The sequence below is a fragment of the Canis lupus genome, chromosome 36 (genome assembly GCF_011100685.1).
Source record: "Canis lupus familiaris isolate Mischka breed German Shepherd chromosome 36, alternate assembly UU_Cfam_GSD_1.0, whole genome shotgun sequence".
In the NCBI taxonomy this organism is placed as follows: domain Eukaryota; kingdom Metazoa; phylum Chordata; class Mammalia; order Carnivora; family Canidae; genus Canis; species Canis lupus.
The window spans coordinates 25,179,791-25,204,252 of NC_049257.1; the positions used below are offsets into that span (position 1 = coordinate 25,179,791).

The 24,462-nt window shown below is 44.2% G+C and overlaps 1 protein-coding gene across 4 annotated transcripts in view; it reads right to left on the reverse strand.

The window, feature by feature from the left end:
* CERKL (ceramide kinase like) overlaps positions 1–11,901 on the reverse strand; it is a 130,897-nt gene extending 118,996 nt beyond the window's left edge. For 3 of the 4 annotated variants that reach the window (XM_038585023.1, XM_038585025.1, XM_038585024.1), the window contains exon 1: positions 11,679–11,901. In XM_038585023.1, coding sequence (XP_038440951.1) covers positions 11,679–11,901 — 223 coding nt within the window. Of the gene's footprint in view, positions 1–7,239; positions 7,363–11,678 lie in introns of those variants that run through there. The other variant, XM_038585026.1, reaches the window with a different exon arrangement.
* Positions 11,902–24,462: the final 12,561 nt, after the last annotated feature.

Here is a 24,462-nt window from a genome sequence, read left to right on the forward strand (position 1 = left end):
ATGCATGGTACGATGCATTTCAAGTAAGATACTTTCTCATTTTGCTAATCTGAACATTTTAGCAGTGTTCACTATCCATTCCATCACACACGTTAAAAATCTCATTGTTTTTTCCCCTTCCCTCAAGCCCCATATCCTCTAAATTCTGTCTCTGACAATATCCCTTCATCTAGCCTCACCTCCCCGATCTCCCCGCCAATATACACTGTCTCCTGGAGCTCCTGGTATACCAGCCACTGAAATGGGCTCTTCAGTGTGGAGTCCATTTATAATCCATCCTGGTTCCATGAATGCCTTCTCAAAACCCAAAGTCACTTGCTTTAAAAAACAAATGCCTCCAGTTATAACTGACTTCCATGTGTGTTTATAATGTCCTGTAATATCTCAACTGCACATAAGACAGACCACTAGTAATTTTGCCAATAAGTCTCCCTACAGATTGTGAATACTTGGAAGCCGAAATTGTGTCAGATTATAGCATCTCTGTAGCCTATGAGAAAACCCAGCATGCTCGGTTAGGTGCTCCCTAATATTGAGAGAAATAAGCTAAAAGCATGAATGATTTAATGAGAAAACAGAGAAATTAAAACTATGAGGAAATATAATTTCTCATCTATCAGGTAGGTTTTTCAAAACTTTGGCAATATACTCTTTGGAAGAAACTTCACAGAAACAGGTGTCCTCATACAATGATAAAAGGGCCAAATAGTACAATGTTCACGAGGCGATTTGGAAATATTGAGCAAAACTATACAGGCAGGCAGGGAGTACATGGGTAATCTTTGCACCTTCTGCTTAATTTTCCTATGAACCTAGAACTGCTCTAAAACCTAAAATCTATTTTAAAATTACATAGGTATTTATTCTTTGAGTCAACAATCCCACTTCTAGGAATCTGCTCCAAAAATATACTGGAAAAAAATACAAAAGGACATTTAAGGTTTTCCACTACAATACTATTTCCAGTAGCAAAAATGACTAGAAATAACCCAAATCCTTCAATGGAGAGTTGGTTCAATAAACTACAGTACAGAATAGATTACTATGTAGATAGAAAAGCAAATGCAGACTCTCACTACAGCATGTTAAGTATATTATTTAAAAAAAAATAAATGTGGAAAAAATATGGTACGCTACCATGAATTTAAGAAGGTAGGTAGGGGCTGGGTAAGGAGAATATATATACACATAAGCAAACATGTACACACACATGTTTCGCTTATATTTACAAATGAATAAATGAAAGACAATCTTACCTATGATCGGAAGGAAAAAAATGTGTAGAAAGGATATAGACAGAAAGTTACGCTTCTCAGAATATAGTTTGTTTAGCAGGTCTGACTCTGGAACCTTATAAATATTTTTACATAATTATCAAATTAAATTGGATTTTTAAAAATTCCCAAAATCAAAAACAAAATGAAACAGATAATTCTGTGTATTGAGTTGAGGATATGACATCAGAGATAGGAATGATTTTAAGCGTCTTTAAAACACAGTAATTTGACCACACAGGGCATATACCCTGGGTGGTGTGCACTCTAATGGCAACAACAAAAAGTTACAGAATGATCTGAAGGGGCTTTCAGAAGTTACACCACTGATAGCAGCACTGGTGTTATTATTCTGTGATTTACAGGTGTTATAAGATAAAGTCACTGAGCAATGATATTGTTGCGGTTAAAAAAAAAAAATCAGGATTTTAAGAACAGAAAAGAGGTAAAGTAAAAACCTTTTAGTCCTGAACTTAAACTGGAAGTATCAGCATAATTCCATGACGCATTTTCTTTTTAGAAGAAAAAATACACACTTCCCAGCTCGGTTTAAAAAACAAACTGTAAAACAGAAGGAAATACCGGGGCTCAATTTGTGGCCTCTAAATACCACTATTCAACAAAAGGAACGAAAGCTTCCTTGATGGGCAGGTGGATGCCATGCCTGAGGCATGACATGTTCAAGATGAGCCTGGAATATCTTGCAATTCCAGAAAGCAAGGAAACTATGGGAGACAGCTGAGGGAATGTCGAAAGGACTTGGAAGTCAACTTGGAGGGGTTCCCAATCATGAACATTGCCAGAGTAGGAGAGTTTGAGAATTAGTAAGAAATCGGCATTGCTGTAAATTGAAACCCATTTCATATGAAGTTAGTTGTTGGTCCCTTCAGGATCTACCTCAGTGAGGTCACATCATTCCCATGACTAAACACAGTTGAGGTTTGGCCATTGCTGCCCAAGGCGGATTCCTAATGGGCAATCTTTTCCCCCCATACACCCCCCCAAATCTCACCCTAGGTAAGCAAAGACTTGACCAGATATGCATCATGGGCTGAGGCTCCCCCGTCCCCACCTGCCTTATTCCCCCCTTTATAGGTGTCGGATTGGCCTCATAGTCACTAGGGTATCCCTCCTTACCTGTCTCCCTCTACTTTTACCTTTCACAGACACCTGCACCCCCCCCCCCCAGGAAACTTCTCATATTCCTATGGGAAACTACATACAGGGCGGACAAATCAGTTTGTTCAGGAAAAACAACCAACCTGCAAGGAAAAAGAACGAGGAATCGTGGATTAGAAGATATTAAAGACCCAGCAACCAACTGCAAAACCAACCTCATTACCATTGATTCCTATTTAGAGAGAAACACTCAGGAGACTATGAACACTGCCTGGATATTTGAGGATATAGGCTGTCGTTTTAACTAGGAAGCCTGGTCTTGTGATCATATTGTGCCTATTTTTTAAATCCTTACCTCCTAGAGATACATGCTGAAATGTTTATAGATGCAATTTATGAGGTCTAGGAATTGCTTCCAACTATTCCAGAGAAATAAGGGAAAGAGCCAGAGCATAGATGAAACAAGGCTGAGTTTAAACAATTTCAAGGCCAACGTGTTACAGAGAGCCTCACCCTTCCCTGGGTTGTATATGGAGGCTTCTACTAGGCTTTGTACATTTGGCTATGTTGGAAGTTTTCCATACTAAAAATATTGGGTTTTTTTTTTTTAAACTTCAAAAATTCCTATGTCTTTCTTTTAGCCTGGACTGAGAAACGGAAGTACCCAGAGAATAATGTGATCTCCATGGTAGAGGGGTCTTAAAGGCCTAGAAAAGTCCAATGAAACTGTTCTATTAGAGGTTTTGGTTTGACCCATTATGCTCGCTTGCTCACTCACTCACGAGAGAGACTCTTAGGGGAAATTCCTTCTTGCTTGATCCAAGAAGCACCAGAATCTCATGGGCACAGTATGAGCTCGCTGGTCAGAATGCTTGGCTTTGAACTCCACGGTTAGTATGACCTTGGACGAGTTACTTAACATCTCTGAGCCCTAGGGATAAAAATCCTACCTAGACTACATAATCTCGCTGGGAAGATTAAACAAGATAAGATACTTGGCACAGGTCTTGGCAGAGCAAACATCCAGCAACATTCTCTGTTTCCAAACGCTGGACACTGTTGTGTGGCAGTAGTTTCTAGAACACTGTTTCTGATTAAAATCCTGGAATATACATAGGAATTCCCTGATGCCAGCTGGTATATTATTATAGACTTATCTTTAGGCTTACCATAAGTGCATAGCAGTATGCCAGTTTTGTTTTTATTTTATTTATTTATTTATTTATTTATTTATTTATTTATTTATTTATTTATTTATTTTTGGTATGCATACCTGCCTGCCTCCCTGCCTCTTGATTCAGCCATTGATCACACTGAAATCAGCTTCTGGTTCACGTGCCAAAAGTTGGCATAAGATTTAATTCCCTTCAAACTCCATCTATCTCTCTTTTCTTTTGCCTCTTTCATCACATACTGCTTTTGGAAAACTTCAGAGCCTGGGAAGAGCCACAGCTACTAAGAATTCCCTCCTTTCGCTCATACTACACACACAACCAGATAGCACTCGCCCAGCAGGTACTACCCCCCTATCATAGGCACAGTTGTTCCAAAACGTGGGCAGGATACAGTCACATGGGAGACTTCTAGAAGCCCACGTTGAGGACCGATGTTTGTAGGTTTGTCAATATTTTAAACGTAATCGAATGACCTAGCCAAGAAACAGACTCTGCAGGATAGGCCCTGAGGTTCAGGACGAGTGCAGCAGTACCGAGATCCCAGCGCAGCAGGTCCATCACATCCCCACTCCTTTAAACAAGGATGGCCCATTTTTCCCAAATTACAGAGGACACAAAAATGTCCAGCCCAGGCAAGGACATCCTCCCGTGCATCCAGCCTACCCGTCAATCCCATTATCTACTACGTGGCCCTGCGATCCTTTAGCTTCATGTTTAGACTTCTGCATTTCGCTTCAGGTCCTCCTGCTTCCAGCTGGATCAACCCCTCTGCTTTCCTGACCTTGATCCAAACACTGAACTCTCAGTTTTTAAGTCCCTTGGCTTCAGCGTAAGCACCGTTCCCCACTTCTAGAAAGATATTTATGCACCCGTTCTAGGTCCAAAGATCCCCCTAGAGGGGAGAGGGCAAAAGGATGGGGGGACATAAAAGTAGATCAAGTTTTTATGAGTACTTGCCCTCAGATGGTGCCACATGGTTGAGGAATAACAGTAATATGCAGACTCTTAGGGAGCTGGGGCACACAGGCTAGACCACTTAGCCCATATATACTATGTCTATAGTAAGAAACCGATTAAGTCCGCTAAATCTCAATTCAAGTACATCACAACAACCATGAGGAACAATACAGTAATTTTACAAAAAAGACTTCAACTGAACTATTTACCAGCCACTTAGTTTGTAATAACAAGAGCTTTCCGGGGGGGTTGGGTGGGGGGAGATTCACAAAATATGTTAAAGGACTTTGCCATCTCTACACTCGGTGGCTTTGTCTTTAAATTGGCAGCGCCGGTTGTAGGACCGTATCACTTACATTATGATTTGAAAACTGTACCTTCCTATAGAAATAAATATTAAAACCGACACCCAGGAACACAGGAAATTAACAATTGCAACTCTGGATGCCTTAGAGCTGTGTTAGCCGCCGTGATCACCACTAGCCATGTGCAGCTATTCAATTCAACTAAAATTAAAAATTCAGTTACTCAGCCACACTAGCCACATTTCAGGTGTAACAGCCACATGTGGCTGGGTGACAACAGTACTGGGCGGTTCAGATACCGAACATCCCGTCACCCCAGAAAGGACAAGCCAAGAGTCATCTCTAGAGATTCACTCTACATTTGTTTTTCTGTGCGGACCGATTTACTTTAACAAGAAGCTTTTATACCACAGGACTATTTAAGATCTACATACTAGGTTAACAGATCTTTCCAAGCCTTTTAAAAACTTCATAAACAGCACACGCAGTTCCTTGGTGACCTTGATTTTTTCATACCCATCTTTTTAAAAAATTCCTTCAAATTTTACACCTTAGGAACAGCCTGACAATTTTTTTTTTAAGAAGTATCTTCTTAACATGTAGACTGATAAATCAAAGCAGGTTTTACTGAGTAATTAATCCTTCAATAATTCACATAACAGGTCATTTTGGGGTTTAACCCCTGCTTCCATTATTTCTGACCACAAGGTCCACCGACAGATGTCTCACTTTGGATGTACACAGCAGAAGACTGGGATCTGTTTCACGTACATCTGTTCCCCAACAGCTTAGGCAGATTAATACTCAGAATGCACCCAGCTCTGCTAAGTCCCAAACGACCATTAACTCTTGTTGTTTTGAAATTATTTTTTTCTCATGTTCACATTTTTCCACATTACCTCTCACACTGGTAAGTCTCGAGCAAATGTTTATATGTGTAAAGTGGATCATTTTAACACTCATAAAAGAAACACTTCCCAGACTTTATGGTGAAGCCCAGTGCTCTAACGCTTTCTGGTAACTGCTCTAATTCAACTCAGCTCCGAGTTGGGGGTAGGAACAACCCCTTTGGTAAAACAAATCATGAAATTATGTAACCTGAACTAGTAAGTCCATGAAAAATAGATCATTTTAAGCTGTAACATATGAAACTCATTTTTCTTAGTATTTAAAACATAATATTCAGGTACTACTCAGACACATAAAATCCTTGCCCTGAAATTTGCTTAAAAGTTACAGTAAATGAAATCAAGGATAAGCTCGTCCTTTTGTCCATCACACAAAATGGGATGACTAGACTTGACCAACAATATTCCATCAGAAAATGGTTTCTTCTTCTCCAAAGACAAGCCTGGTGCTGAGAGGACTGTCCACTATGTCCTGAAGCTGATGAAGGGCAGGAAGGGGCCTGTATCTCCCACGTGTTTCTTATTAGAAATTCGTTAGGTCTGAGTAGCTCCTGCTATAAAATACAACTGTTCCACACACACATCAGACGGTTGACCCCACCGATCATTCAAACCTGAGACTTATTTATGATGTCCTAATACCCAAAGTCTATGAAAATAGGTATGTTCTTGAAAAAAGCAACTTCGGAGTTGGTGGCTTTTGACAATTACATACAGTTGACCCTTGAACAATGCAGGGTTTGGGGGTGCTGACCCACGTGCACTCAAAAATCCACATATAATTCTTGACTCGCCTAAAACTTAATAGCCTACTGTTGACGAGAAGTCTTACCAATAACATGAGTAGTCAATTAACTACTTAATTACTCTCGTGGACTAGGGAACCTATGATAAGATCCCATCCTGTTTTTATACCTCAAGGTGCTATTCGTTAGTAAATGGTGATGCTTCCCGTGTGCAATGGCAGAGAGAGATTTGGGGGCATTTGGTATTCCTGTCATAGAAATTCCAAAATTGATCATTCTTAAATGTATTAGAATTTGAGCTTAATACAGCCTAATCCTACCCACTACTAACTCTCCACACCAGTAGCTTTTCCTTTATGGTAAAACATTATCCAGCCAGTCACGAGGTACAGTAAGCAGATCCTGCCTTGGGAATACACAAAAATGCTTCTATCTTCTGCTTTCACTGAACATCTCAAGTAGAAGCTTACTACATGCTAAGCAAGCACGCCAGGAAGTCTGTCCTTGGCGGAGATGAACGCAGAGAGGCAATCGGTGATGCTTTTAAAAACACTGAATCTATCTGAGTAACAGCACAAGTGAAGGGCTAAGACATCTGCCCATGCCCCCTTCCCTGTGCACCCTTAATTTCCGACACCCTCCACCCTAGTTCCAGGCACTGTGTTGTGGGCTACCCACACTGGGGCACTACGCTCAGTCGGCTTTGCCTAGACAGGGTCCCCTGACCCAGACTTGTCTGGCCTCAAAAAACCCACCTGATCCCATTCCCCCTTTCTTCGGGATTTTGCTCCTTTCTAGATCACAGCTAACTGGGTAATTACTTTATAGTCACATGAGTAAACTCAGGATCCCACAAGTAAAACGGCCAGATTTTAAAATTCCAATAGAAAGATCACTAGGTGACATTGCAGACAATAAACAACATGTTCTGAACAGATGATGCCCTTTTGTGCACGTATTTTACATCATAATGGTAGCATCCTGGTCAATCCATGCACAGGTCAGTGCTTAGCACCCTGCGGCTGAGCAAGATGGAACCTCTGGTCAAGACACCCAACGTAGGCCAACGTTAGCGTAAGAACTTTTTTTTTCTTTTTTTATAGAAGAGTTCCGATACTTTTCACAAAAAATGGAGGGGATACTCCTGCAGGTGATGAAACCTCACTATTAAGTAGCAGTATACTAAAGAGTACGATGCAATAAGCAAAACTAAAGTTCATGAGACCAGTTAACAAATTCACTCAACAACTATGTGTCAGGCACTCCTCAGGAGTGACAGTAAACAAGACAGATGTTCTGACACCCTTTTCCCCCCGTCTAGATCTAGTCTGAGTTACAGCATCAGCTTCCCTGCTTCTCGGACCTTCAGATTTGGTCTCAATAATACCACGGGCCTTCTTTGTTCTCTAGCTTGCAGATGACATCCAGTGGCACAGCTCAGCCTCCATAATCCCACAGATCTCCTCAAATATATAGCCAAAGTTCTGTTTCTCTGGAGAACCCGAAACACACAGTATTATAAATTTGTCAAAACCCATAGAATGTACAACACCATCAAGAGTGAAATCTAAACTCTGGACTCTGGGTGATGACGTGTCCATGCAGGTTCATGAACTGTAACAAACGTACCACTCCGGTGAGGAATGTTGGTAACAGGGGAGGCTGTGCCTGTATAGGGGGCAGGGGGCATCGGGAAGTCTCTATACCTTTTGCTCAATTTTGCAGTGAACCTCAAATTGCTCTAAAAAAATAAAATCTACTTTTAAAAGCTACTAAGGAAGGCACTCTGGGGTTTAAAAACTGAGCGGTCTTGGATGACTGGGTGGCTCAGGGTGTGGTCCCAGGGTCCCGGGATCTAGGCCTGCATTGAGCTCCCTCCAGGGAACCTGCTTCTCCCTCCACCTAGGTCTCTGCCTCTCTCTGCCTCTCTCATGAATAAATAAAATCTTAAAAAGAAAACTGAGTAGTCGACCCAGCAATTGCACTGTTGGGGATTTACCCCAAAGATACAAATGCAATGAAACGCCGGGACACCTGCACCCCGATGTTTATAGCAGCAATGGCCACGATAGCCAAACTGTGGAAGGAGCCTCGGTGTCCAACGAAAGAGGAATGGATAAAGAAGATGTGGTTTATGTACACAATGGAATATTACTCAGCTATTAGAAATGACAAATACCCACCATTTGCTTCAACGTGGATGGAACTGGAGGGTATTATGCTGAGTGAAATAAGTCAATCAGAGAAGGACAAACATTATATGTTCTCATTCATTTGGGGAATATAAATAATAGTGAAAGGGAATATAAGGGAAGGGAGAAGAAATGTTGGGAAATATCAGAAAGGGAGACAGAACGTAAAGACTGCTAACTCTGGGAAACGAACTAGGGGTGGTAGAAGGGGAGGAGGGCGGGGGGTGGGAGTGAATGGGTGACGGGCACTGGGTGTTATTCTGTATGTTAGTAAATTGAACACCAATAAAAAATAAATTTAAAAAAAAAACTGAGTAGTCTTGCAAACATTCCTGTGTATGATCTAATAATGCCTAGTGACCTCATCCCACCCCACCCTTTCCTGAAAGAGCCAGGCCCTGGCCAGGGAGCAATGGACACGGTCTCCCCCACCACCTTCCATCTTCCTTCCACAGCACCTCTCCCCACGGATGGTAACTGATAGAGCTCTTCCTCTATTATCGGGACCGATTTCCTGGCTCTTTCAGCATTCACAGCTAAACTAACTCCACACCAGAGATTATTTCCCACTGTTACACTTGTCTCCTAACACCTTTCCTTCTCCCACTCAGTTTACTAAGCAAAGTATCTGTTTATTCTATAAACAGAAGTTTTTAGGAAGCAGTGAGGACTCTGTACTTCAATTTTAAGGGCCTGAAGCTGTTTGCACACTAGTGGTAAGAAAAAAGTGACAAAAAAAAAAGAAAAGAAAAAAAAAGTAACACACCTAGACGAAAGAAAAACAATTGGCTTTGGAGCAAAATTAAAAAAAAAAAAAACTTTCAGCTTTTATAGTCTTTAAATTCTACTTCCAGGAACACAGGTAAGCCTACCTTTCCTCTATCACCACTCCATTTAAGACATTTTCCTTTCTGATGTCATGATTTAACTTTTTGTGCACTGGCCCTGCAACACCGCCTTGTATGACCTCTCACTGAGCAAGATCTCACTTCAATTCCGTAGAATCTCGCCTTCATTGTCAGGTTAAGTGGACTCAGGCTAAGCTGAGCTCTGGGGAACTTACACACCTCGACATCCTCCCAAACTCAAAGGGACTTAAAACCAGAATTCTACGTCCATATCCCTCGCTCTTGATAGGGATTGCATTAAACATGTAAATTGCCCTGGGTAACACTGACACTTTCACAATATTAATTCTGCCAATCCACGAGCATGGAATATTTTTCCATCTCTTTGTGCCTTCCTCAATTTCTTTCAGAAGCGTTCTGTAGTTTTTAGGGTATAGATCCTTTACCTCTTTGGTTAGCTTTATTCCTAGGTATCTTATGCTTTTGGGTGCAATTGACTCCTTAATTTCTCTTTCTTCAGTCTCATTGTTAGTGTATAGAAATGCCACTGACTTCTGGGCATTGATTTTGTATCCTGCCACGCTGCCGAATTGCTGTATGAGTTCTAGCAATCTTGGGGTGGAGGCTTTGGGGTTTTCTATGTGGAGTATCATGTCATCGGCGAAGAGGGAGAGCTTGACTTCTTCTTTGCCAATTCGGATGCCTTTAATGCAGAGAAAGCATTTGACAAAACACAGCATCCATTCCTGATCAAAACTCTTGAGAGTGTAGGGATAGAGGGAACATTCCTCAGCATCTTCAAAGCCATCTACGAGAAGCCCACAGCAAATGTCATTCTCAACGGGGAAGCCCTGGGAGCCTTTTCCCTAGATCAGGAAGGAGACAGGGATGTGCCCCCCCCCCCCCCCCCCCCCCCCGCTATTCAACACAGGACTGGAAGTCCTGGCCTCAGCAGTCAGGTATCCCTCGCTCTTAACGTAGGGCCTCAATAAAACAGCCCACCTGGGTCTTCAAAACACCGGAAAACATTTTAAATTAAGCTGCGTGTGAGCAAGGACCGTGGACCCGGCACAGAGTTCACCAGGCGGGGGCGGGGGCGGGGGGGGGGGGTCGGCTGCGCTTTGCAAAGAAACTTTAAAGCAGAAACAGGTTTCTGCGATGCCGGGAGCGCGGGGTGTCTGGGGCCCAACCCGGGGAGGCCCCGTTTGTTTTAATTTGCTTCAGTGGGTTTTCAGCCGGGACAAGCGGCGCCCCCGCCCCAAGGGTTTTCCAGAAACCGTCTCTAAGACTCGAAATAGTTGTGTCGTAAATGCGGTACCGCGACCTCCCTAACCACGCCGGTCCCTGGACTCCGGGTGTCCGGACAGACTACAGCTCCGGGGCGCCGGGGCGGGGAGCGGAGGGGAGGGGCGGGGGAGGGGCTGGGTCCGACCCGGGCGCGCCCTCGGCGGGGGGGGGGGCCAGGCCCGGACTGCCCGAGTTTGGAAGAGCCCCCCCCCCCCCCCGGGGCCCAGGTCTTTGTTTTCTGGGTCGCAACACCGCAGCTGAGTGAGACTTCGCTGCAGGGAACGGCCGGGGGCGGGGCAGGGGGTACGGAGCTCTGGGCCCGAGCCGGAGGGGGGCTGGGGGGCGAGGAGCCGGGGAGGCGCGGGGTGGGTGCGGGGAGGAGCCTGCGAGCCGGCGCAGGGTGCGGGGGGGAGCGCGGGGCAGGAGCCGGGGCCAGGGTGCCGGGAGGTGCGCGGGGAGCGCGGGGAACCGGAGGGAGCGCGGGAGGGGGGCGGGGAGCAGGGGCGCAGGGTGCGGGGAGGGGTGTGGGGAGGAGCCTGGGGAGCGCGGGGAACCGGAGAGAGCGCGGGAGAGGGGCGGGGAGCAGGGGCGCAGGATGCCGGGAGGTGCGCGGGGAGCAGGGGCCCAGGGTGCCGGGAGGGGTGTGGGGAGGAGCCTGGGGAGCGCGGGGAGCGGGAGGGAGCGCGGGAGGGGGGCGGGGGGGCGGGGAGCCGGGGCGCAGGGGGCGGGGAGGGGTGTGGGGAGGAGCCGGGGGAGCGCGGGGTGCGGGAGGGACCTGGGGCGCTGGGTGCGGGGAGGGGTGCGGGAGGGAGCCGGGGCGCAGGGGCCGGGGGGGGGGGGGGAGCCCGGGGAGCCGGGAGCACTGACCCGCGGGCCGCTCGGGGACGATGGGCCGCCACCTCAGGGCGCGCTCGCTCAGCACCACGTCGCAGCTGCTCCGCCGGATCTCGAAGATGCCCCGAAGCAGGGTCTGCGCGGCCGCCGCGGGGGGCTGTAGCTGGGACACCCCCGCCGCCGGCGCCGGGGCCGCTGCTTCCTCCGGGCCGCCCTCCAGGGCGCTCACCCGGCCGCCGCGCCGCCCCCGGGGCATGGCCGACGCGCAGGCGGGGCGGGAGCCGGGGGTCTGCGGAGGCCTCGCGGCGGAGGTGGAGGTGGAGGCCGCGCTCCCGCGGCCCGGGCGGCGTCGGCGCTGCCAAGGCAACGGCGCGGGGCGGGCCCGGGGGAGGAGGCGGGGCGCGCACCTGGGCCCGCGGGAGGCCGCGCCCCGCCCCCCTGGACCGCCGCGCCCCGCCCCCCAGGACCCCGCGCCGTGACCCGCCCCCCCGGGCCCCCCCAAGCCCGCCCCCCAGGCTTCTCCTTGCCCCCGCGGGGCGCCCGGGCCTGGCGGGCCGTCTCCCCCGTTTGCCGAGCTGCCGCCCCGGGGGAGCGCGTCCTTGGAGCCCGAGGGGGGGGGGGGGGGGCGGGGCTAAGTGTGGTTTACGTGGGTCGGGCCTCACCTGGCCTCAACTGGCCTCACCTGAGCGCGGGACTAAAAGGCGGCCCTTTACCATGAGCCCCAGCGGATGGGGCTGTTGACTCCCCACGTTGCACACCTGAAGCTAATGCACCAGGTATGTTGACGACAGTGGAACGGGGGAAAATAGAACAACAACAAAAAAAAAGGTGCCTTTGACGTTCAGTGTCCCCCAAGATGTCCTCGGCAGCCTTCCTTTCCCTGGACGGTGACAGCAGGCAGCCGGGCCTGGCCCCTGAAGGCTGCCGCCCTACCGTGGTGTTACCTGGCGATGGAGAGCCCCCGGGGCCCGTCCTTCCCTCTCTCCTGATCACCGCGCTCGGGGGATGAGCTGACGGTTCACTTGAAGCGCACCGAGGCTGGAGGCCCCCGGTTCTCCGTCCTGGCTGCACGTGAGCGTTACCCCGGGAGTCAAAAAAAAAAAAAAAAAAAAAGTCCAGATGCCCAGACTACACTTGAAGACCATGAAGTTGGAATCTCCGGGGATGGGACCCAGGCTTCGGGGGTTTGTGAAGCTCCCCAGACACTCCAGTGTTCAGCCAGGCCGGAGAACCGCTGCTCTGAGCGGTGGACTGACAGGTTGCTGACAAATTGGGACAATGAAACGGGGGGAAACTGAGTTCCCTGGAAGAGGAGCTTGGGGTGGGGGGGTAATAGCAGCAGCCTTTATATAAGGTCAGAATCATGGTATTGGGGGAAAGTTAGGGGGAAGGGAGTGAAAGAGCAAATTCCGTATGTAGAGCTGTGACCGTAGCTCCAGGGTGCCCGGGCTAACCAGTGACTGCAGACCCGCAGGCCCTCCCCCTGTCCCTGGCCTGGCCACGCTGCAAAGCCCGGAGGACAGCTGGGGGTAGCAGGAGTGTCTCAAGGCTCTGTTCAAACTCGGATTTCAAACAATCAGGGAGGGAGACTGGCGGCCTAGACAAATCCCTCCCAGACGTAAGGCCCCTGTGTGCGGGCTAAGCTGGGACTCTTACTGTGGAATGCTCCGGAAACAAATAGCCAAGCTTCCAAGCTAAAGCAGGGCAGAGTCCCCGTTTGATCTGTTTCTGGGAACAGGGGTGCTGCTAAGCCCCTTGCAGGCTCAGGCTCAGGCCCAGCTCCGGGGGAGGCAGGCGGTGCCCTCGCAGAACGAGGGGTGCCTCTGGGGTCAGCGTCCTGTGTTCACAGCTGTGGGACCCTCCACACCCAGCTCCCTGAGAGCCGGGCCAATGGGCCAAGGCAGTGGCCACTTCCTAGGACCTTTGCAAGCACCGAGTTGCCATTTGTCAAGCTTCAACAGGCCCGTCAACAGCATGGCCTGTGGTGTTGCCTGAGGTGGCAGGTGGTGGCTGCACTCCAGGCTTTGCTCCTGATGGGCTGTCCCTTCCCAGGGCCCTCAAGGCTGCGCGGCCCAGGGGCTCCGTCTACACTGCGGCCTGCGGTACTGTTGTCACCAGGCCCAACCACTCCCCGAACTTCAGGCTCTACGTCCAGCTGCCCACCTGACATGACCGCTTGGCTGTCCGGTAACCATCTGACACGTAGTATATCTGAAACCAAACTCAGGATTTCCCGTCATAAACCTATTCCTCCCAGAATGTTCCAAATCTCAGCAGAGAGTGTCCTCAAAATCCTTCATGTCGTTTTCATTTCTTCCTATCGTCTCGGGACTCCCCTCCAATCCACTGGCAAGTCCTGTCGGTGGCATCTGCCAAGGGGTTTCCCTTCAGCCTCGTGTCTTCCCAGCCTGTGCCTCTGCACCTCTCACCCGACCACTTCTGTAGCCTCCCAGCCCATCTCCGCTTTCCCCTCCGCCCGTACTGCCTCCTCCGGCCCAGCGTCAGCTTTCCACCTGGCAATCACGCTGCTCCTTTCAAAAGGTACAAGATCGCATCACTCCCCGCTCACATCTTCCCTGGAATCTCCCGTCATTTCTTGGAACAAACTCAACGTGCTTGGCAAGTGCACAAGGCCCGATGTAATCTGGGCTCTGGCTAAGAGAACGTTGCTGCCCATCCTCTGTCACTCACCTTCCTGTAACCATGGGTATTGGGGTTTGGGGGTGTTTTTTCTAAATTGCTACTACAACCAACTGCCATAAACTTGGTGGCTTAAAACAGCACAAATGTGTTATCTGACATTCCTGGAGGTCCGAAACCCAAACTCGGTTTCACTGTACTAGTATCAAGTCGTCAATGGGCCTGTGTTCATCCTGGAGGCTCCAGGGAAGAATTCATCTCCTTGCCTTTTCCAGCTTCTAAGGTTGCCTGTATTTGTTGGCTTACGCCCCCTTCTTCCATCTTCAAAGCCAACAGCAAAGCATCTTCTCTCTGCTTCCATCCTTCCATCTTACGTCTCTGACTTTGCCCTCCTTCCCTCCCTGTTATAAGGACCCTTGTGATTACATCAGATCCATCTGGATAATCATTAACTGTGTCTGCAAAGTCCCTTTTGCTATGTAAGGGAAAACAGATTCATGAGTTCTGGGGATTAAGACAGGCATCTTCAGGCCACCACTATTCATCTCTCTAGCATCCACTGCTTTATTTTTCTTCACACCCCTTATTATTACCTCTTACTCTATGTTTACTTCTAGGTTTATTGTCAAGATTCCCCACTAAATGAGTTCATGCACTTAGTAACAGTCCTGGAATGTAAGAAACAATAAAGGTTAAGTGTTGTTATTATAATAAAAAAGCTCCTTGATGTCAAAGAATTGGTCTTGTTCTCCATTCAAGTCTCAGTAACTGGCAGGGTGCCTAGCACATAGTATGTGCTCAAGAAATATCGGTAACAATAACACTAAGGCACCTCAATAGTTTTCCCCCCACTTCCTGAGGCTCGGTTGTCCCTTAAGTGATGCATAGATATGATGCACTAATGCATGAAAATTGCTCTCTGAAAATTTTTAGGTGGCTTCCTGAACATTGCTTTCCCTGCTGTGACTGAAGCTTGGGCATTTGTTTTCAGAGCACTAAGTGGTAAGAGTCCTAACTTAACAGGCACATAGTTGCTTTATGTTTGAAAGGCATTTGGCTAGGTCTGGAAACAGACTTCATCCCTGCTATTTATTTATTTATTTATTTATTCATTCATTCATTCATTCATTTAAGAAATTCACATCTGAGCAGAAGACTTGGAAAAACTCTCTGCTAATAACGTTGTTTTGGGGAGGTCATTAAGTATCTAGGCAAATCTGAGAGAGGTAGGTCTAATGGGACAGTGTCCTGAAGTCAGGGACCCCTTCTCAGTTCCACAGATGAAGGCAGGTGAAATCACAGTCAACTGAGACACCCGGACCAACTGCATCAAGGGCAGGGGACAAAGAATTCCAATGCCTGAGCTTTGGCCAGTGGACAATCCTAGATCAAGCCCCTTGATCTCCCACAGGTTCTGCTGCCTTCAAAGTTTGGAGTTTGTGTGAATAAATGAGTGCCTGTGTTATCAAATTACCATCAATATAGCCTTTTTCAGACTCCAGTTTACTTTAAAGAATATGTTCAGTGCAAGTAGAGTAAAATCCAAGCTCCCACCTTGTGACCTGGCTCCTGCCCCCCAACACTCAAACCCCGTCTCCTGTCATTTTTCTTCCCTGCTTTCCATGCCTATGTCTGACCGCACTGGCCTTTTTTCCATTTTTCAAATAAACCATGGTTATTCCTCATGCAGGGCCTCTTCTGTTGTTATTTGCTCTGTGTGGAACAATACTATAGCCAGCTTTGCAGAGTGCCCGGATCAGCTTCATGTTACCGGCTCAGAGGTTCTTCTCTGGCCAATCAAAAGTTCACCCCTTATTAAATTCAACAGCAAAGAAACAAACAATCCAATCATGAAATGGGAAAAAGACATGAACAGAAATCTCACAGACGAAGACATAGACATGGCCAACGAGCACATGAGAACATGCTCCGCATCACTGGCCATCAGGGAAATACAAATCAAAACCACAATGAGATCCCACTTCACACCAGTGAGAATGGGGAAAATTAACAAGGCAGGAAACCACAAATGTTGGAGAGGATGTGGAGAAAGGGGAACCCTCCTGCACTGTTGGTGGGAATGTGAACTGGTGCAGCCACTCTGGAAAACTGTGTGGAGGTTCCTCAAAGAGTTAAAAATAGATCTGCCCTACGACCCAGCAATTGCACTGCTGGGGATTTGCCCCAAAGATACAGATGCAATGAAACGCCGGGACACCTGCACCCCGATGTTTCTAGCAGCAATGTCCACAGTAGCCAAACTGTGGAAGGAGCCTCGGTGTCCAACGACAGATGATGGATAATGGAATACCCACCATTTGCTTCAACGTGGATGGAACTGGAGGGTATTATGCTGAGTGAAATAAGTCAATCAGAGAAGGACAAACATTATATGGTCTCATTCATTTGGGGAATATACAAAAAGCGAAAGGGAATAAAGGGGAAAGGAGAAAAAATGAGTGGGAAATATCAGAAAGGGAGACAGAACATGAGAGACTCCTAACTCTGCGAAACGAACTAGGGGTGGTGGAAGGGGAGGTGGGCAGGAGGTGGGGGTGACTGGGTGACGGGCACTGAGGGGGGCACTTGATGGGATGAGCACTGGGTGTTATTCTATATGTTGGCAAATTGAACAATAAAAAATAAATTTATAAAAAAAACAAAAATAAAAATAAAAACATAAAACAAAACAAAAAGCAAAAGTTCACCCCTACTAAACGATTCCTCATTGCATTCCCACCATCCAAATGTACGTCACCGGTTTATTTGTCTCCTTCTTTCTTGTCTGTCTCCCCTTTCCCATCAGATGGGGACCTCAGTGACAACTGTGACCTGGTCTGCTTGCCTACGGCTCTATCTCTTATACCTGAAATAGTGCCTTTAGAAGCACAGATGCTCAATAAATGTTTGTTGAATCCAAAAAGGAATAAATTAATTTTTAAATTGAATTCCTGTATGCATTTTTGATATCGCTGAATATACCATATTTCATGGGTGAGGAAAAAAGAAAAAGGTGTGACATATGTATTTTCTCCATGTCAACATATATTTCAGGTGAATTGAGCAGTCATTTCTTTCTTTTTCTTTTTTTTTTTTTTTTTTTTTTTTGAGCAGTCATTTCTAATACAAAATGGGCATCTTACCATGAGGGGCTGCCTCCCTCTCATCCTGAGTGAAGACCTTGTCAGAGTGTTCCCACTACTCTGGCTCCTGCTGCCTCGAAGGTAGAGACCAGTAACGTCCCTGCAAAAATTACAGGATCAGATTCAAAGTCCAGGACCTCATAGATGAGGTTTATTGGGATGTGCTCCTCTTATTCTGGGAAACTGTGAACTAAAAATACAGGTTACCTGCCCCACACATCAGTATGCGATGGTGAGACAAGCAGAGAATAACCGCAGAAAATGCTGCCATTGGAACACCGAGCCGGTGGGGACAGAAAGCACATCGCAGTCACTGGTTCAGAGCAATTCTGAGATCCAAAGGGGCATGTGCCACTAGCTCCCGAGACCCTGAGAAAGAGATGCTCCTTATCTCACATCTAGTTCTGCTCCCTAGAGCAGTTCCCTAATTCACTGTTCTCAGCTCCTCTCAGCTCCAGCCTCTGGGATTTGGGTTCTGTCCTTTATACCATTCTTCGTTTCAACAGGAAATTGCCCATGATGACAGCAGAGTAGGTTTTCAGCCTTTTTTCTATCCACAAAAAGTTGGAGGCCAAGAGGCTTCTTTTAATTTTGAACTTTCAGGTCAGAGAGGTATAACTCTTTAGAAACTTTGTGAGCTTTCTTTATGTAGTTCATATATATATATATATATATATATATATATATATATCATATGTGATGTGTGACATTTGCATATATATCCATATATAGGGACATATACACATATAAATAAAATTGTGTTACATTATACAAAAGCCGTTCCCACAAATCTCTTCAAGACTGGCCTCTCTGTACTTTGGACTCCAAGTCAGGGTATTGGGGTATAACATTCCTAATGTTTTTAGAAGTACTTTCATCTAGGTAAATTGTGTTTTCCAACCATACTTGTGATTGGGGCTTGGTCTGAAGGCTTGTTTAACTTAGACAACCTACATTTCATCTTGGATATGAGGCTACTTCTTACTTTTAGAAAAAATATATATATTAGCCAAGATGTCTGTCCGGGCCTTCTATAGTTCCTTTAAATTGTGCTTGTTCGCCATTAAAAGACCCTAAAAGAAGCCAAATAACACTTTTAATATTCTGCTAAATACAAAAAGAAAAAATGTAAAAACAAGGTAGTGTCCCAGATCTACAAAAACTAAAACTTCTGAAGATATAATCAGTAAGTGGTATTTTGAGCAATCAAAAGAGTCAAATAATGAGATGTACAGCCCTATAGAACTCAATTTGGAGCCTTGTCCTTGGGTTTTTAGCTCACAAGGGGAGTACTGGCTGAAGGCCCTAAATAATCGGGGAGAGGTAGATAGCACTGTTAGAGGCCATAGCACTTAAATTCATTTGGACCACATCATTTAAAAAAAATTTTATGTAATTTTACATGTTGTAGAAATTGTATGTTAAATGGGTGTTTGTGAAACAGGGAGAATGCTGTATTTCTTTTTACAGAGGTCTATTAGTATCATGCTGCCCCCACATAAAGAAGAACTATGGCATTTTTGACATGAAGAATAAATGACAGTTTATAGTTCATGCTTTTTATAAATTCTAGGATAAGAATTTTAAACAACATTAGATTATTAGGTAGGCCCACTCACACTTCTATAAATCTAGATGTCAGTTTAATAATTCACCTGAATAAAAAACAATAAAACTTTAGCATAATTTAGATGCTAATGAAATAGCTATTATTTGTCAGCTTGTTCAAATATCAAACTGGAGGGCAGCCCTTGGTGGCTTAGCGATTTAGCGCCGCCTTCAGCCCAGGGCATGATCCTGGAGGCCTGGAATCGAGTCCTACATTGGGCTCCCTGCATGGAGCCTGCTTCTCCCTCTGCCTGTGTCTCTGCCTCTCTCTCTCTTTGTCTCTCTCATGAATAAATAAATAAAATATTTTTTAAAAATATATCAAACTGGATATTAACTGAAATAAGCTGGTCATTATATATTGGGGTCACTAAAACTTATATATTGTAAATATTGGAATATTGCAAAATATATTGGTAATATTTTCATAAGAATTCAAATGAACCCTCCTGTATTTATGCATATTTAACATACCACTTTATTGAAGGTATTAGCAGGAATATCAGCTTCCTAGGACTGCCATACCAAATTACACAAACAGTGTGGCTTTAAAACAACAGAAATGTATTGCTCCTAGCTGTAGAGACCAGAAGTCTAAAATTAAATCATCTGCAGAGTTGGTTTCCTTCTTGGGGACTCAGAAGAAAGATGTTTTGTGCCACTTGCCTGGCTTCTGGTGATTGCAGTTCTTGCAGATCGTGATGCATGGACATATCAGTCCAATCTCTGTCTCTGTCTCTGTCTCCATTCTCCCTGCTGCTCTGTCTGCATCTCTGTCCTCTTCTTTAACGACCACTCTAATCCAGAATAGCCCCATCTTCATTTACATCTTACATACTAGGATGTGTTATTTGGATATCATTTCCAAATAAGATCATACTCTGAGGTTCTGGCTGAAAAATGAATTTTCAGGAGTTGGGGGAGGGCACTCTTCAATTCAGGACTATATATATATGTGTGTGTGTGTGTGTTTCCTTGACAATGTATTTTAAGTAAGATAAATGCATTTTTAGTTAGGAAAAAATGTAAACCGTAGGAAGCAAAAGATCCTGTTACTTAATATTTTTAATATGCTAGTTAGAGTCAAGGAGACATGAAAATACAGTTCCTATAACCAATGCTCCCATGTTGGAATTTAAAGGAATCCAAATAAGCAGCCTTGCCTCCATTAACTAAAAAATTCTTTTAGTAAAGGAACATTTTGATAAAGATCACTATTTAGATTCCAGTTAGAACTTGCATACATTTGTTATTCTTTTTCTTAAGATTTTATTTATTTATTCATGAGAGATAGAGAGGCAGAGACACAGGCAGAGGGAGAAGCAGGCTCCATGCAGGGAGTCGTACGTGGGACTCGATCCTGGGACTCCAGGATCATGCCCTGGGCCAAAGGAAGACGCTCAACCACTGAGCCACCTGGGCGTCCCTGTTATTCTTGTTTACTGTGTGTTTAATCACCCACTGGAATAAAATTATTCAGCCCCTAAACAACGATAGGTGAAGTTAGCCCAACTCTCCTTTCTAGAATGCTACGTTATCCTCTGTAGTCTTGGATGTGAATGTTATTTGGTCACATACCTACAACCTACCACAGCTTATAAATTTAGAATGTCCTGCTAGGAGTAGACAAACACTACAGTTGTTGGTGACACCAGTGGTAAGGAATTAACAGTCTCGCAAGCATTGTAATACCACTTCATTGACGTCACCAGAAGTGGGGACGATCCTCCAACTGACATCATTCAGAGAGAACACTAGAGAAATATTATTGATGTGCTAAGTTTGCACAGTGAACCTTTCGAAGTAGAAATGGTAAGTTAGGTAATTAAATAAAATCTTAAAAAAACGAAACTATAAGTTAGGCAATTCATCAGCATTTATCTCAACCAATAGCACATACAGTGTATGAATATCATGATTATTAAGAATATTAGTTATCCTTTGGTCTCCAGTGATTTTAATTTTTTAAGATTTTATTTATTTATTCATGAGAGACACAGAGAGAGAAGCAGAGACACAGGCAGAGGAAGAAGCAGGCTTCCTTCGACAAGCCTGATGTGGGACTTGATCCCAGGACCCCGGGATGACAACCTGAGCCAAACAAAGGCAGATGCTCAACCACTGAGCCACCCAGGCACAGTGCTTTTCAGTGATTTTAAATTAAATCACTTTCCAAGAACACTGATCCTTTGATGTTTCTGGTCCCTAAGCACTTCTCCTAAGAACTTAGTGCTAAAATGCATACCCGGGGTTGCTGAAGACAATCACTTTATGTCTTCTTTCATTGTGTTGTATTGGCAAAGAAGACCACATCCCTCACAAACTTAACCACTTTTCTATTCTAACTGATACTTTGAAGGAAAATGAATTGAACTAGCAAGTATTGTGATAATACAGTACTTTTATATTGTGGATTTCTACATCTGAGCTATCATAGACCTAAGGGTGACCTCTTTTACTATTTAATTTGTTTAATGCTACTCAAATTCTCCAACTCATTGCTGGACTACATACATAGTCCTTATGGGTTATATTCTGGTCTGCTGTAATCTAAATTCTTCAATGTGGGACAAATTTATATAACACTAACAATAGAACAAAAACAAAGAATGATGAACAGGAAGGAAAAAAGTAGCATGCATTCAAGTTCTTAAGGAATGTAAATAGAGAGAGAGAGAGAGTGAGAGAGAGAGAAAAGTAGGGTCTGGAAAGAGCCTGTAATATTTTAGTTCCATTTTTATTGCAGTTCCAAATCATATTTAACAAATTGATATTAAACAAAAAGAAAGAACCTATAGCTCATGATTTCTATCCTCAAAAGGAGTGGAGAAGAGATGTTTGGCGCCATGTTATAAGAAACTAGTGTCAATTGTTCTCTTTTTTCTAGAATTAACGCTTATAACTTTCACTGAGCTGAGAATCATTTATGGTCCTCTCCCATTCTCAACCAACATGAATTATAACAGCTTCAGCATTAGATTAGTGCGGTTTGATTTTCTTGGAATGTTAATATTTTTGAGCATCTTCTAGATCTTCTAAGTAACAGAGAAACAAGAAACAAGGCTTCTGTTCTTATGAAGCACTAGGGAAACAACAAATATTTTTTTAAAAAGGTTCTGTTCTTATGATAGATAATTTAAAAATAAGTGAAACAAGTAAGCAAGTAATGCTCTGGAAAAGGGAAGGGGCAATCATAATTTTGATTTTGGTGAGGTTGCTACTTCATATCGGGATTTGAGGATGTGGCGTTTGAACTAGACCTTGAATGAAGAAAGGAAACCAGTCATAGGAGGATCTAGGTATCCCAACTTTCTGCAGTGCCTTCATCTGTAAAATAAGGCACAGGGCTGCTTTAGTTCTGAAATGCATAAATGAGCAGAGAGCACTTAGCCCTGACCTAGTAAGCACGTGAGGCCATCTTTCTGGAGGTGTGTCCTTAAGACATCAAAGCTTAAAGCAGGGGTAGCTTTTAATCTTGTTAAGAGCAAAGTAAGTTACCAAGATTCCCCATAAATGTGAGATTAAATCTATTCTTTTATCTCTAGATGTTATTTCACAAGGGGATATATCCCTTTGGATTGCTCTATACCTGGGGATCTATAAAAATTATTATTGTCCCTATCCACTTCCCTATTAGCTAGATAACTAGCACAATAATGTTTAGATGGCCAAATCCACGTCTAATGTATCTGAAGATTTCATCCAGCATTTCCATAATACTCTGCATTTTAAGACATTTTAAAATTCACAATTTGAACCGAAGTCCCGAGAGACTGAGGCCTTGTCTTGTCAATGCCACTAGTTTGGTTATCCAGCTAATTCCATCAGAGTCATTGAACCAAGTGTTAGTGAGTGTGAAGAGTCTATGAGTCAATTGCCAGCACAAAATTCTTCCTGACATGGGAAGGCAGATGATCTCAACTTTTGAGTGCATACAGTGCAGATTTCTAGTTGAATGGTTCTTGACAATAGTGTCCTCTGAAACATAATGCCTGGCCAGGAGCCAATGATTATGCCACCATACAAATCACTATGTATCTGACGCCAGAATGCCTCTGTGCAATGGTAGCAACAAGAGTTCTCAGTCCTGGTGTTCCACAAGATGTTGCATTGGCTCTTTTATTCTTTATCAGACCCTGGGATTAAAGATTTTATTTAGATAGTTTTTAGGAAATAAATCATGGCGAAGGGAGAGGAAAAGGGAAGAGAGGAGGTTTCAGTTTAGTTTAAGCATGGCTTTCCTGTTTTACAATTCCCATTAGGACAAAAATCAGTCTACATTTGAAACCTAGTTTTATTAATTGTTTAATAGATATTTTCACTTTAAATCTCTTGTTTAATTATAGAACTAAAACAGCTTGCTTCAAACTGCTAGCTAATGATCCATATATCATTTTAGTAATTGCTAGCTTCCTTCAGAAATGCATTAATTTTGTAAGAATTATAGACTTTCAAATCTAAAAACATAGGGACTTTTTTAAGATTAATACATTAGAACACTTCTAATTTGTTGCAAATGTTATTATACTGTACCGTATTATAAACCTAAAATTATCAGAACGTTCTTAAGATATTATAATTCTTCATTTTAATTTGCATTTAATTGTATTTTTTAGGATTAAAAGTAGATCATACTGTATGAATGCAGTTGGTGATGTAAATGAAATCTAAGTTATGCAGTGTTCTATTCAAAGAGAATTATGCACTGGTTAAAATATTTAGCCAAATTTCATCTCCCACCATGAAACTGACTGTTGATTTTTAAATACCAGGTTTTTTTTTTCTTTCCTGGAAATAACTCTTTAGAGCATTTTCACATTAGAGAAGTAGATCTAAGCTTCCTACTTAATAGGAATAGTAACTGTCCAATATAAAGGAGCCCTAAATGTTACTCAGATCAAGCAATATACAACAACACTTAAAGATTTTTTTCCAATGATGCTAAAGTTGCCAGTGTTTCTTTTGGTTGGTTTTTCACTTAGTAAAACATTTTCTTTTCTTATTAGCTAGATATAGGCATTAGCCAATTATAAAAACCGATTCTCTTTTAAATATTAGTGGCAATTGAAAAAGAAAAGAAAAAGATAATTGAAAAGGTTTCTTGTGGTTTGAAAATGCCTTCCAAATATTCATTAAACATTTAAGTGAGTAAATTTGTAGAATATGTTTCTGACATTGGCACTGGTTCTGTGGTATTTCTCTGATCAGATGGAAGTGCTGTGTGTTATGCAGAGTGCATTCAGTTCATTCATGCATAAACAATATCATTTTCATAAATTAAAACCTCCCCTGCAGAAGGAACATCTGTGCCTGCCTTTGAATAAAAGATGGTGGCATGTGAGTTACTCCTTGACTGACTGAAAGAATCCTTATGTTTTAGAATGAAGTTATATAGGCAAAATGAAAGAAAAAGAAACTGACTTATA